Consider the following 15694-nt stretch of genomic DNA (forward strand, 5'->3'; position numbering starts at 1 on the left):
CCAGGTGAGTGATCCACCTTCAAATTACTTTCGGGAATTAAATTGTGATTACTATGTGTGATTTGAATATTTGGAATTTAATTTCTATGTGCCAAATATTTATTTGATTTATTGTGGAATTATTGGTGAATTTATTGGATTTAAGAAAATGTGCATTATATAATTTATGCCATGTGAAATTATTTTATGGCTTTGAGAATTTTGAAATTCTTGTGGTTTTAGCATTAAATCGGGCATGATTTGATTTTCAAATATTTCGAGGAAAATATTTGTTTATGTTGGTGACTCCAATTTTTATAAAATATGCCCATGGAATATTTTGAGGTTTAATTATTATATTTCGAGAATTATTTATGCTTGGAAAATGTGAATATTTGAAATGGTGGATTTGGAAGTTGGTGGATTTGAAAATCATGGAATTTATGGTATTGATTATAAAGAAATTGTGGAGAATTTCCCGGGTTCAAGCGGATGGAATATACCCGCTGTGTTTATGCAAAGATGTGAGTTTTGTTATATAAATTCAATATGTGGATTTTATGATTTTTAGATGCACCGTGCACGTACTAGTGTTCTGTTTATATGTGATATGGTTAGTGTGCACACGGTTGTGATTAGCGCGCAGGTGGGTGTGAGGAGCGCGCAGGTGATATTATGAGGTTGTCCTGTGGTTGCCATCGGATGAGGGTAGGCCACCCCCCATGGCCGGGACACCAGGTTATCAGCGGCGCAGTGGGACGCCACGCGACCGTATGCCGGTTTCTTTCTATAACCTCCTGTCTGGCGGTACCTTGGGACTTGGGTACTGTTGGCGCCACTGGTATATAGTGGGTGCATCAAATGATTTTCAGAACTGTGTTTTAAAAATAAAATGTTTTGAAACTGTATTGGAATTAAAAATTATAATTATTACTGTTTCTGGTATTTATTTGATGTCTTGGTTTTCGGGGATTACGAACAAGGGTTTTGTGAAAAGGTTTTAAAAGGGAAACATTTCCAACTGAGAGAATTGTAAGGGTTTTGAGAGAAATTATTATTTCCAATTAATTATTATTTATCTACGTTATTACTGTGATATTATATTGTATAGTAGATAGGGTCACTTACTGAGATGATTAGCATCTCACACTCTTAAATTCCGTTCCTCTAGGTCCAGGTTGGAGACGTTGATTGTCCGGGGCGAGCCCAACGTCTCAGTTCGTTGCCGAAGGTTCAAGAAGTTTTTCTTCCCTTTTTCCTCTCGACCTTGTATTGTTTCCGTATCTGTCATTGTATAAATTCCACTTTATCTGTATAATGCTCTGTATACTGTATTGGATGTGTAGTTGTTCTTTATGCACTGAGTTGCTGTTATATTTTGAAGTGCTGGAATTTGTGGAAATCAATTTGTAGTATTGTGGGAGGAATAAGGGGATGTTTTTAGAAGTGTGTTTTCAGTGCAGGTAATTTTTTGGTTAGTTCTATCCTTAGGGGAGGTGCTGCCGGATTTTCCGTTGGAAGGTTCGGTGGTATTTCCCTGGGATCAGGGCTTGTCTAGGGTTCCGGGGAAGGAATTCTGGACGGGTCCTGACAGTTTTTCTCTCCAAAAGATTGGGGAAAGTTTGGACTTAGTAAGCAACAAGTTTCCATTATATTGCACTACATTTCAAGGCACTGATGAGACCACAAGGACTTCACTTAAAGATTTATATGGTTCTTAGCACTATTACCCTTTTGTGGAAGCTAAAGATTATTGTTTCTGAATATGGCAATATATATATATATGGTTCAACCATCAATTAGATTGAAAATAAAGAAAGTGCCATAAAATGGATTTAGTGTTGGGTGTATTCTTATGGAGAAGTTGCATTGAGTGGGTAGTTTTCTATTTTCATTTCATATCTTTTTCTTTTTCTTCTTTTATTTTATTATTGTTCTCCTATTTCTTACCTTGGTATTTTTTTTTCTTTTTTCTTTTTTCTTTTTCTTTTTTTTTTCTTTTTTTTTTTTCGTTTTGTTTTGTTTAGCTACTTTTGCTGAATTTTGCTGCTCAGTTGTCTCTTTCAAGACTCTGTGACTTTGTCGCTGGTCTCCATAGAATTCGCAAACAAAGTGGATCTCAATCTTTTTTACTTGCTATTCAATGGCAATTAGAAAAAGAATCTTTTAGTTTTATCCAATTTTTCTGGACAGAAGCGGGTGATCAATCACAAGCCAAAAATATCTGAGAAGAACTAGCAAATGCATGAAGAATTCGTAACGCAATTGGAAGATAACCAAATGCATGAAGACTTCATAATGCAATTGGAAGATAACTTACAAAGGTACAAAGTTTCCAACAGATTTATCGTTTTGAACATACACACACACACACACACACACACACACAAAAAGGAGTAGGCATATTGCAAGTGTAATGAAGTCCATCCATATGACCAATATTCAATTTAGGATTTATTTTTTTGCTATTTGTGATTGTGTATTGCTTTAGATATTGTGGTCATATTGTTCTATCTTGTGGGAAATAGTGTGAAGTTACTTTGGTTTGAATTATGTAAATATGTGTCTTTAGATGGTTACTAATTGGCTTGGTAGACTTTAATAACTTTATGTTACTATTTTCATAGGTTTACAATAAAATGGTATAATTGGCTCGATTTCCTCAATGAATAATTGAAAGAGATGGAGATTTGAAACTTCGATGAATAGGGATGGAAAGATTCAGGCATTTGAACTACTTTAATTGAGCATGAGGCTTTATTGTTTTGTTTCGAAGATTCTTTTTACCTTTGACTACCTATGGATTGTCCATTTTGTGTAACAGACAAAGAAATGGATTTTTCAGTTCTTTTTTTTTTGGGGGGAGGGAATAAAGGTACTATTATAAGATAAATGAGTTGTGGTGCAATTTTTAATATTAGAAGTGAAAAATGGATCAAGTATGCCCAGTGGTTGTCGGGTCTATAAACCTTGTTTTACATCTATCTATTTTGTCTTTTGCTGTTATCTATGTGCTTTCTTTTCATCCTGTACCAATTGATGTCTCCAACTAGAGGATTTGTATATTCAAACCTTGTTATTAGTTAAAATATGTTCACTGTGCAGATATTTTATTCCTTTTCTATTTATTTATCTTTTCAAAGTTCTATATTTTTCATGTTAAATTTGAATTTTAATATGGTTTTTGTAGTTTGGACCATATTATCGTCATTGTCTATAATTAGTATATCATTTACATATAAACAAAGAATGGCGTATCCATTCTTTGTATCTTTTACATAAACACATTTGTCACTCATTTATTTTAAATTCATTATTTAGAATGACAGTATTAAATTTTTGATATCAGTGCTTTGGAACTTGTTTTAGTCCATATAAAGATTTTATCAATTTACAGACCTTTTTTTATTTTGGTGTGGAGAAACCCTCAGGTTGCTCTATATAGATTTCTTCATCAAGATTTTCATAAAAAAATACTATTTTAACATCCATTTGATGTACTTTAAGATCTCGTAATACAGTGATTGCCTATAACATCTTTATGGAATTTATTCTCGTTAATGAAGAATATGTATACGACAACAAATATATTTTTTTGGGAACATTTCTTTAAAAAATATAATAAGTGTGTTAAAGTTGTATTAAATATGCGGATAAAAAATATACATAATAATTCCATTAAAGTATAAAATATACTAATTTCCAAATGTAGCCATTGATAAATTAAATCTGTAATCCTGCAAAATAGAAAACAATATAATAGTAGTGTCTATGGATACACTATTTTCATATCACTTTCAAACTGATCTCTGAAAATCCTAATCACAAATACGATGTATATCTATTTACTTGTCTTAGATTTTTTATAGTCTGTGTAAGTTAAACTTCTCTATTATTTTTAACGCACACCAAAATAATAATAATTTAATAATAATAAAAATATGGATAAGTAAAAAATGAGCTTTTAAAAGAATTAGTCCTCCATGATCAACTGGAATATTATAGAGAGTATATGACCAAGGGTCTATTACATGGTATAAAAAACAAGTCAGTTCCATTAATGATATAAATCGGATTTTATAAATAAGTAATTGATTATACTAAATCCATAATATATTTCTTTATCTAACAAAGTGTTGAATAAAACATTGAGCTTTTATTTATATAAATTAGACTCCCACGACTTGGTAGCCAAATACATATGCTAGGTGTGTGTAGTGCTTCGCCGTTATCTGAGTCAATAATTATGTTAAATTATTATTACAAATATTAAATAGACCGACGCATATAAATTGTGCTCAATGTAAATGCATATAAATTTTGTGCTTAATATCTTTTTTATACCACATTTAGTTGCAGCTCAATGAACTTGCAAAAAAGTATAAGATATTAGACATCTTATAGTTTTAAAAAACTTTTGCAATATTAATTCATAATTTTTTATTTATTTATTCAAACACCAAGATTTTCTATTTGAGAAAATCAATCTAAAATTGATACTATCTCTACTTATAATTAATCAAAATTTCATGTTCACTTTGTTAAAGAAAAAATAAAGTTGTTCGACCTCATTAATACTAAAAATTTTGAATAACACAATTAGGAGATCATGAGTTTATTTTGTTATGTTTAGTGTGCTCATAAAAAGTAAGGATAAGTAATTAAAAGGAAAAATATTATAGTTTTATTTAGTTAAAGTTGGATGCCCTATGACAGTCCAAACCAATTGGCGTTCTATGTCCTGACAATTTCAGAAGCACCTAAAGGTGTAATTCACATAAAACATAAAATTTAAAGCTAATTTTTTTTTTGGGGAACATAAAATAATATAAAAAGAGTGCAAATGGATTAAATCATAAACAGCCAACAAGCATAGAAAACCAACAATTACATCCAAATTTAATAAAATTTTAACATATTATATATTTAGAGGATTGGTTATTTTTAAATACCAAAATTGATAACTAATCCAATCCCTTTGGATTTTCAAATTTTCAATCTAATCCAATTTAAATGGATTGAATTGATTGATTTCATTGGATATGTTATAATATTGTACACACTTATTGCACATTTAATAGGATTTAATCAGAAAATTTTAAATTGTAATTTAAGAGGTTAAAGTTGTTTACTATATAAAAAAAAAAAAACCTCACACTAAATAGCAAAAAGAATACTCTTTGCAGGGCAACCAAGTGGTAATAGTTGCTTTCCTAGGCAATGACTTAAGTTTGGATCTCCCCATCCTCAAGTATTAAAAAAACAAAATAGCATAAAGAATATTAAGCCTCCAAATAATGCAAAAGAATCATTTCAGTATTCTTAGTTTTAAGAAGAACTCATACAAAAGGCATGCCTATCCTAAACAATCTTTAGACTTTATTATTAAATATGTCTAATCTTACCTCTTAACATATGCACTACTTCAGCATATAAAAAGTTTTCTAAATTGGAACAGAAAAATATTAAATAATATAAAAATCATATTGTATCCATTTGAGAGCCACAAGTACGAAGGATAAATATGTAAAACCAACATTAATCAATTAGATGGTAAGCAAAATAAAATTACCTAAAAGCCATATCATATCTATTCCATAAATATAGAAAGCAAAATTTTAAAATCAACACTAGTTAATTGAAGAGCAGGCAAAAAATAGTAAAAAAACCTAAAATCCATATTGCATCCAATTGAAAGCTACAAATATGAATGATAATTATGTAAAATCAACACCAATTAATTGAAGAGTAAGAAAAATAAAATTATATAAAAATCATATCATATCCATTTACAACAATAAATATAAAAAGTAAATTTGTAAAATTAACACTAATCAATTGGAGAGCAAGTAAAAAATAGTAAAACCATATGTTTAAAAAAAAATCAATTAAAATTGAAAAAATTATATAGGTGCCATTTAACCTTTTATTGGAACTTTTAGTATGATGCACGTAAACAAGTCCCAAAAATTAAAAAAAAATTAAAAAAAAAGAAGAAAGAAAAAGAGATAGGAATGACTTTTCCCAAATCTAAAGAACATTATTCCCAATTGACAACTGTTTTTATTTATTTATTTTAACTAATTCTATTTAACATCATTTAGCATTAAGTAGCTGTTTCCATTAATTACAATTCATATCAAGGAGTTGCAAATTACAAACCAATTGATGGTGGTTATGGATATGTGATGTCTCATGGCACATGTTCACTTTTATATTATCATTATACAAGTTAATTGGTACCAAATTGTTTATAAAATAATATTATACGTATTTGTACTTATAATTTACTTATTTATTTAAGAATTCAAATGTTCATATTTATATTTTTATGTTATATTAATTATTCTAACAATAATATTTATTATTTGATAAATGAATTGGTAATGCGTTGGCCCCACATTTTTGTATCCAAATACAGGGTGTTTCTTATCAATTAGGATGTCGTTCTTGTGGGCAATGTTAAGTAATAATAAAGAAACGATCCAATACCGGTCCAATTCACCTTCTTATATTTAATCCCTTTTTGCATGTAAGACGAGGTCTAAAAGTATTACAACTACCATGGTTAATACTTAAAGAGTATATTACAGCCTCTGTAGTTAAGATACATGGGCACACTCTTACCTTTAATACTGAAAAAAATATTTTAAAAAATCTTGTAAAAATATGATAAGAAATAAATAATATTTCTGAAATATAAAGGTCTTATAGCATAAAGAAAAGTATAATAATAATAATAATAATAATAATAATAATAATAATAATGTGTTGAAGGATTGATACATAAAAATTGTTTCAACCAAAAAATAAAAATTTGTAGCCGGTTTGCATAAGAAATTGTAATTGGGGATTTCTTCAAATTAAATAACATTTTTTAAGAGCTAACTTCTAAAAAACAATTACAATGAATTTTTATATTGACTCTTTAAAAGAAAAAAAATAAGGAAAACCAAATTCAATATTTATTTCAATATATTAATTTAATTCAATGTAATCAGATTCCGATGCTATAATATAATATTTGAAAATTAATTTATGCAAAAACAAAGAAAAAAATAGTAAGGTGAAGTTGATAAATTGATATTCAAAAAGTCATCTATATTCAAAAGATCATCTTTAGATTAGAAATTGTTATGGTAAAAAAATAAAAATAAAAATAAAGAGGAATAATACAGTGAAATTCATTATTGATCTTAAAAGATAACTCTTCATCTTTCGGTTTGGAGGGTGTGTAAGATCTTTTTTTCTATTTGGCGAGTAACAAAAAAAAAAAAAAAAAAAAAAAAGGGGAAAAAAACTAGTTAATAATAACCAAAATCGTCGAGGTTGACCCGCATTTTTCATAATTTTTTATTTTTATTTTTGTAGTTTTATTTTGCGCCTTATAAAAAATATAAAAAGAAAAATGTTATATAACAGTGTTCTATTCTTTAACAAATGAAATATTTGGAGTTTTGGCATTTTTTTGATATTGTTTTAGTTTGGGGGAGTGGAAAAAGAGAGAGCTGGAAACTCTTCTGCTGCTCTGAGTACCGGCCACCATAGCCAGCATAGCCGCTTCTTATTTGTCTCCGTCGGGCCTCCGTTTGGTTTATCAGGGGGATTTTATTAGGCAGTAGCAGTTGTTAGACAACAAGCTAGAGGTATTACTATTCATTCTTATGTCTTCTCTTCTTGTTTTTCGCTTGGATATATATATATAACGAGATTAAGTTTGGGGTTATTAATCGGTGATTTGTTTTACTCCTTAATACAGATTTTTCCAACGAGATTAAGTTTGGGGTTATTAATCGGTGATTTGTTTTACTCCTTAATACAGATTTTTCCAACTGGTGTATATATATATATTATTGCAATGGCTCCAATATTGGTTCTTGATGCTTTCTTTTGTTGAGTTTTCCACCTCTTTCAGTTTTCTCTTTTGGGTATCTTTTATCTTCTCCTTTTCAAGTGTTTGGTACTTGAAGAAAACAAATTTTAATCTTTGTTCTTTTGGGTTCCCCAGAAACGGTGAAAAACAAACGAACCATCATTTATTATTTGTTTATATATATATATATATATATAGTTTGTTTGCTTATTAAGAAAATTTCGTTGAGGAGGATAGTCCTGAAATTGAATGGGGATTTTTGATAATATCGGCGAGGCAGTTGTACATTCCTCAAATCCGTTTGGAACAGAGAACACTTTTCTCGCTAGATTCCTCGAGTATTCCATCCTCTCCCACATCAAGATAATTTTTTATTTATTTATTTATTTTTTAATTTTCTCCAATTTTTACTGTGAAGAAGTGGGTAACTAACATGAAAACCAAAAATCTTCAAAGCCCACTTGGTACATAAAAAAACTTTCCATCGAATTTATCATTTTGAGCAACCAACTAATAGAAAACAACGAAAAAAAAAAAGGGAAAGAAAAAAAAGAAATAGATTGCAAAAGTAAAGTGGTCCAGCCACATTGTCAAGATTTTATTTTTTGCTATTTATGATTGTGTGTTGCTTCAGATATTGTGGTTATATTGGTTTATATTGGAGAGTATTGTAATATTGTTTTGGTTTGAACTATGTGAATATGTTTATATTTTTTGGGTTTTAATAAATATGTTTATATTTACATGGTAACTATTGGCTTCGTTAGCCAAATTAGTTTGTAGAAAGTGTTGTTATAGGCTACCATTACATAGAAATGATTGTGGCTTGATTTTCTCAATGGGTATGTGGAAAAGATTGAGAATTTGAAACTTTTATGAATAGGGGTGAATGACAGTTTGATAGGATTTGTTGAGGACGTGAACAGAAATTCAGACATGGGAACTATTTTAGTTTAGTTGTGCCCAAGGCTTTTTTTGGCGTTGTTTTGACGATGCCCTTTTTCCCTCTGGTTCCCTACGAATAGTCCATTTTCTCTAACGGATATATAGAAATGGTTTTTGGAGGAATTCTTTAAAGAAACTGATATGAAATAATTCAATGGTGGTGCATTGTTTTAATAGTATAATTGAAACATGTACAAAAAATGCCTTGTAAATCAGGTTTTGCAGACCTTGTTTTACTTTCTATTAATTCTTGACCTATCATAAATTTATATGTTTTCTATTAATATCTATCTTAGTATCTATCTTCTTTCTTTCATCCTCCATCAATTGATGTCTCACCAACTAAATGATTTATGTTCTTATATGCCTTGTTCTCGTTTAAATTTATTTGCTACGTGGATTTTTTAGCTTCTTTTTTTTTTTTTTTCCCTTTGTTAATTGGCTCTGTGAGGGAAACGGCTAATGCTAGTTAGCTCCTATTAGTGTGCACTATGGCAGTCATGGAGCAGTAGGTGGTAATTGCTTCATTTTGGTTATCGCTGCTGCTAATTTTATGGGTGTTTGACTTGACATCCGTGGATTTCAGAACACCTGGAGTTTTGACATGTTAATTTTCTTTCCTATTCCTGCATTGACTTAATAAAGGAAAAGTAATATCTGTAAATACATTGTGGCCATTAATTGGTCTAGCTTTTGCTGGAAATTCTTTTTCCAAGTTTGTTTGTTTTTAAGCATTTGCCATTTCTGTAACAAGAATGTGAGTTTTTTATGATTTACCCCTTTAGATTTACCTTAACCTGTATGGACGTAATGCATCAATAGTTCCTTTAATCATTTTACTTTCTTAGTTGCAGATTTGAATAAATCATCTCTTTTGGGTTTCTTAGATCTTGAAGTTTGATTTTCATAGATTGTCAAGAAACAGACAAGTTAATGAACTAGGGACACAGTATGTTGTGTCACCATTACCGCCTCCACTGCCATCATGCCCTCTTGCCCAAGACCTTGGCCACTTCATTTTTGCAATTGGTTACTGGTGTCACCATCAACATCCGTTCCTTATCCATTGAATCATATACAGTTACTCCCCCAATCAAGCCCTGGCCCCAACGCCTCTACCCAAAGCGCCTTGTCTCAATGATCACTAGCCAGCAGAATCTTGACCTTGCCCTCCAAATCTTCCATTATGCTGGAAACTTCCACCCAGGTTTTTCCCATAATTACGAAACTTACCATGCCATCATCCAACGTCTCTCACGAGCCCGTGCTTTTGAAGAAGTCGAGTCCCTGCTCTCCTGCCTACATAAATCTCAATTAAAATGCGGTGAAGAACTTTTTATCACTGTCATTCGTAATTATGGCCTTGCAGGTCAACCGAAATTGTCGTTGAAAACCTTTCTACGCATTGAATCTTTCAGCGTCCAGCGTTCTGTGAGATCCTTGAACACTTTGTTGAATGCTTTGGTTCAAAACAAGCGCTATGATTTGGTGCACTTGGTGTTTGTAAATTGTAAGAAGAGATTTGGCGTGGTGCCCAATGTGTTTACTTGTAACATTTTGATTAAAGCATTATGCAACAGCAATAACATAGATGGTGCTCTTAAGTTGTTGGATGAAATGCCTGCCATGGGAATGGTCCCTAATGTGGTCTCTTACACAACCGTTATGGGTGGATATGTTTCACGGGGTGATATGGTTGGCACCAAAAGGGTTTTTACTGAAATTTTGGATAGAGGTTGGCTACCTGATGCCTCTACCTATACCATTTTGATGGTTGGGTACATTAAGCATGGGAAATTGGCTGATGCTATTAAGGTGATGGATGAAATGGATGAAAATGGGATTGACCCAAATGATGTTACTTATGGGGTTATGATTGAAGCTTATTGTAAAGAAAGCAAGTCTGGTGAAGCACTTAACTTGCTGGATGATATGCTTGGGAAGAAGTATATACCAAGCTCAGCGCTTTGTTGCAAGGTTATTGATGTACTATGCAGTCAAGGAAAGGTGGAAGATGCTTGTGAGTTGTGGAAAAGGCTTTTGAAGAAGAATTGTACTCCTGATAATGCTATTACAAGTACACTTATACATTGGCTTTGTAAGCAGGGTAAAATATGGGAGGCAAGGAAATTATTTGATCAGTTTGAGAAGGGTTCAATTCCGAGTGTTCTTACTTACAACACACTTATTGCAGGAATGTGTGAGAAAGGGGAGTTGTGTGAGGCGGGTAGGTTATGGGATGACATGGTGGAAAAAGGGTGTACTCCTAATGTGTTCACCTATAATATGCTAATGAAGGGCTTCTGTAATTTTGGTAAAGCGGAAGAGGGGATTAGAATTTTAGAGGAGATGATTGGTAAAGGATGTTTTCCTAACAAGACTACTTACAATATGTTGATTGAGGGTCTATATGACTTGGGAAAGGAAGGAGAAGCTTCACAAGTTCTTTCAATGGCAATGTCGTGTGGAGTCATTGACAATGATTCCTGGGTTCACTTCTTTAAAAAAATAATTGGTGAATTGGGTACGGGAACAGGAGTTCTTGACCAAATACTCTCAGACAATGCTATATAGAATTCTTGAATATATGACATATCTATGGAGCCTATGCCTCGGTGGCCTAGGAATAAGGTGACCTTATCTGATTACAATTTTTTCTTTTTAAATGGTTGATGTCAAACTTATTTCATTCGTCCATATTTTATATTTACTCTTTGTTCAATATCATTTATTACTTGGAAAATCTCTTTGCCAGTTGCTTTAATATGATTACTATGCTTTAGATGACATTAGCCTTTTCATTTTCCCTTTATGTTCTTTTACTCACTTTTGGTATCTTTATATCCTCTATAGCTGGAAACGAATATAATGTTCAAAAATTTTGATTGCCACCAGGACTACTATAAAGGATCCTTACAGTCAATGTTGGAGGTTGGAACTTCTCTGTGACATATGTAAGAGTAAGATATCTTAATATTTTGGGTATTTTCGAGAATTGATTGTATTGTATTTTTGTAACACTGAGCCAAAAGTGTCAAATGTTTTAAGACGCTCAATGCTGTCTGTAGGTGATCAACAGCCACCCAAGTTGTTACTTGTTTCTCTTTTCTAAAGCTTTACAATTCATTGTTCAATGCTTTATAAAGATGGAGCCATTTTTTGGTTCAAATTTTATCTGAGCCAGTCAGACACTCTTCTGGTTAGTCAGCTTGTTGACATTCCTGCTACATTAATACTTGACTTCTCCCACTTCTCTTATCCTTAGGTGTTATGTGGTAAATGGCAATCTAGGGTGAGTTTTGGCAGTCTACAGTACTGCATGGCCTTGTGGCTTAGGTGAAGTCAATGCGTTAAGCTCCAGTATGGTTTAATCTTAGAAATATAACTACATTTCCCAGTGCCACACGTTTATATGCTTCAATACAGAAACTTCTTGATTCATGCAGACATCTATTCATTGCTTGCCCATCTGCCTTTGTTACTATTTTTCTGTACAAAATACATATCTAGTTTTTTCTTTGGAAATTTGAGCAGAGAATTTGTTTCATTATTCTGAGAATTCAGATGGAAGGTGTTCAGAGTTGGTTAGTGACTTAATATTGCACAACCTAGACAACTATAAATTGAAATATAATTGGTATCCTAATACTCTGGGATAAAGTGGCTGAATTTTTTTTTACCTTAGCCTAACACTATACTTTATCCTCCTAGTAAGAGACAACCCTTCCTTTCCCCTTTGTTCTAGTTGTACTAATGGGTCTTCCTGCACCATAGAAATGTGATTTTGTTGTGTGGTTATTGATTTATAAGCCGTTAGCACCAAGTCCTCCAAAGAATATACTAAAGATATAAAGCGCCAAGTCATTTCCTGTGCTTTTGATTTGATTTTTGGTTTTGTGGTTGTGTGTGGTTGATATATTTGCTCTCTTATATGGATATGTACTCATGTCTTAAGCTTGTTTGCACAAGTCTATTAATATACTCCACCTTTTCTTTCTTTTTGCTGCAATTTTTTATAGAGGATTGGAAACCACAGTTACCAGATAGATTTGGTGCCATTGCTGTACTCATGAAATCTATCAATTGAAGGGCTGAAGACACCATACCACAATGTCTGGTATCATGTTTAGTCTTTTAATGCTAAATTGGTTGTGGATCTATTTTATGAATTTATTTGATCATTATTGTTTGTATAGGATCTGATTGTGAATTTGTTCCAAAACGAGCTTCACTACCACGAGAAAATTATTTAATATTCAATAATATATTATATGCAAATTTCATCTTAAAATTTGATCCTAATAGTGACATATTTGCAGCTGTGTTGCTTATACAAACTTTGGTTTTTTTGATCATGCTGGACTTGAAAGTTGAAACCAAATTGTTGTTAGTTAAGAAGTGACACATAATTGTTTGATTGACTAGGTAAAATGTTAATAAACATTTTTTTGGACCATTATTAGCACTGCCTAAATTTATTTTGTTTTCGTTGTGTTGATTTTAACATCAAAGAATATACAGTTTGCATTTTGGCTTCAGCACATTCTACGTTGTCGTGTTCTTTAGTTAAAGTCATGAAGTTCTTTCTAAGTGGTAACTGTGTTGCTGCTGATGTCTTTTGCCTGGTGTTGCCCGGCTACTCCTGCAGATCTTTGTGAAACCAGAGAACAATCAAAATGGGATTGTATAATTAAACTGGCAGCCTATTGAGGCAGGTTGTCTCTCAGAATGTACAAGCACTCTTCGGATCCATGCTAAGTTCTTCACTTCATGTCATCTTTGAAGGTAATCAATGTTAATAGCTACTCTGTGTGTACATATATATATATATATATACAGTCCGTCATTGTTTTAGGGCAGAACAACGCAAATGTATTGATATTTTCCATTATGTAAGAATAAATATTTTTAACTTGAAGCCAACACCAGATTCAATATTAAAGTCATTGTCATTTACCAGTTCATAGCGGTTTGGACACCATAATATACCTTCACTTGTGATCCGATGGTACTTGAAGGAATCTGCTATTTGAAAACGCAACGGCTTAAAATACAAAACTATAAAATGCGCTTAATGAGTAGATAAGTAAAGTATTATAAAAATAAATATTATTTTTAAAAATTCTTTCTCTTAGGATCTCTCTGTTATTTTTTGAAAGTTTAAACAGTTTTTACAAAATCTATGATGTTTTTTCAAAATAACCATTTTAAAAAAAACCATATGATAAAGAAATTAAAATCAAATAATATCAATCATCTTATAAATAAAATAATATTTTTACGAATCATTATTTATAAACATCAGTAATAAAAAAATACATATAAATATATATTATATCTGCAGTGTAACAATAATATTTCTGTGTGCTATATCCATTATCATAACATATCACAAGATCACAACTAGCCACTAGTGTATTGTTGACTACAGGAGGAAAAAGCTGTCAATGCGATCCTCGGTGACCAGAGGCATAGTAGATTAGGACTTTCCATCAAATCTTGAAAATCATGTGATCAAGCGGGATGATCAAATAAGCATGCGTAAGTTATAATTTAACAAATCCATATCCATAATATAGTATGTTAAATAATAATACACAATTCAGTATTCAACTCATAACTTAAAATATTTATAAAATTTATTAAATAATATCCATAATTATCTTATCAAAACATTCTTACAAATACCAACATATATATATATATATATAGATATATTTGTACAGTTGTATACCAAAATTTATTTATGTCAAACTATTTATTTTAATATATCATAATATGATAAATAAAATAATTATTTTATAGCATGTAATAAAGTATATAATTCTAACAATTCTAGAAATAATAATAAGGTAATTTATATATCATATGTTATCATTATATAATTTTCAAAATCATTTCAGAAAATAAGATTCACTCACAGATTACAGTTAAAACCGGCTTTACCGTTAGATTGTCTCCAATATGAATCTTGGTACCTAAAATAATAAAAAAATATTTTTAGACTTCAAAAATTAAATCAAAGATATTGGGTGCATACCAATATCCTAAAATAACTTTAATAACTCTAAAATTTCTAAATTGAACACCAAAAGTCAAATTATACTGTGAAACCTAAATATCCGGCATCCAAAATTGGGATTTTTCATTTGGAGACCAAGTTAATGAAATTAAACTGTCCATTGGATCCCATCAACACCTAATTACAATAATTCAACTTTCATTTTATCTAATTTGTCCAATAGTATCCAAACACAGTCTCATTTTATTCGATATTAAACTAATTGATCTAAAATTGAAAAATTATCAACCGCTATCCAAAATTTATGAACTTTATTTTTGACGAAAAGCCCATGAGATGACGAATGCGATGTTATACTCACCTTGGTCCAAAAGCTTAGCCTGTGGCCAAAAAAGCTCCCAAATTTTTTGGCCAAACTTGGAATCATCGGATCTTGCAAACAGTGGAGAATCTTGAAAAATGGAGGCTGAGAATGAATTCAGAGTGTCCAAAGTAAGGGGGATAAAGATATTGGGGCATCTGAAATGGTCAAAAAATGACCCTAATTTCCACCGCTCGGCCAAGCATCTGCAACAGCTTTTGAATGCCTATCCTGGTGCACCATCAGCTAGTTGGTCTTTAAAATTCACAGCCGAGGTCGCCAAGAGGTAGGCTTGCCGAACTTCTAGCACGTGTCTGTGATGGGAGGCCAAAAAAAAAAGGGTCAAATTTGGCCGATCTGGTTTGACATGCTCGTACGTACGGGTTGATCCGATGTGAATCCATAAGTTTGGGGAGGGTTTTTGAGACTTTTTTGATGTTTTCTGATTTGTTTAATGATGGTATGTATCTCCATGAATATAAACAGGCCTAGAGTCCACTAAAAGATAAATTGT

At 31.4% G+C, this 15694-nt stretch overlaps 1 protein-coding gene across 13 annotated transcripts; it reads left to right on the forward strand.

The window, feature by feature from the left end:
- Window positions 1–7365: 7365 nt before the first annotated feature.
- On the forward strand, window positions 7366–13761 carry LOC107421911 (pentatricopeptide repeat-containing protein At5g16420, mitochondrial-like). 13 transcript variants are annotated; one of them, XM_060815765.1, is made up of 6 exons: window positions 7366–7625; window positions 7739–7775; window positions 9652–11428; window positions 11693–11757; window positions 12817–12914; window positions 13446–13761. In XM_060815765.1, the coding sequence occupies exon 3, from the start codon at window positions 9749–9751 to the stop codon at window positions 11369–11371; it is 1623 nt and encodes a 540-aa protein (XP_060671748.1). In that variant the 5' UTR covers window positions 7366–7625; window positions 7739–7775; window positions 9652–9748; the 3' UTR covers window positions 11372–11428; window positions 11693–11757; window positions 12817–12914; window positions 13446–13761. The 13 variants fall into 13 exon arrangements, with proteins under 13 accessions (XP_060671748.1, XP_060671738.1, XP_060671749.1 ...); XM_060815757.1 differs by lacking the exon at window positions 7739–7775 and adding an exon at window positions 11866–11996 and having other exon boundaries at window positions 7367–7625; XM_060815762.1 differs by lacking the exon at window positions 7739–7775 and adding an exon at window positions 11866–11996 and having other exon boundaries at window positions 7367–7625; window positions 12817–12909.
- The last annotated feature ends 1933 nt before the right edge of the window (window positions 13762–15694 follow it).

The sequence above is a fragment of the Ziziphus jujuba genome, chromosome 3 (genome assembly GCF_031755915.1).
Source record: "Ziziphus jujuba cultivar Dongzao chromosome 3, ASM3175591v1".
In the NCBI taxonomy this organism is placed as follows: domain Eukaryota; kingdom Viridiplantae; phylum Streptophyta; class Magnoliopsida; order Rosales; family Rhamnaceae; genus Ziziphus; species Ziziphus jujuba.

What these genes read in the sequence shown, in the direction of transcription:
- LOC107421911 (XM_060815765.1), top strand. Translation starts at nt 9,749, where the DNA reads ATGTTGTGTCACCATTACCGCCTCCACTGCCATCATGCCCTCTTGCCC.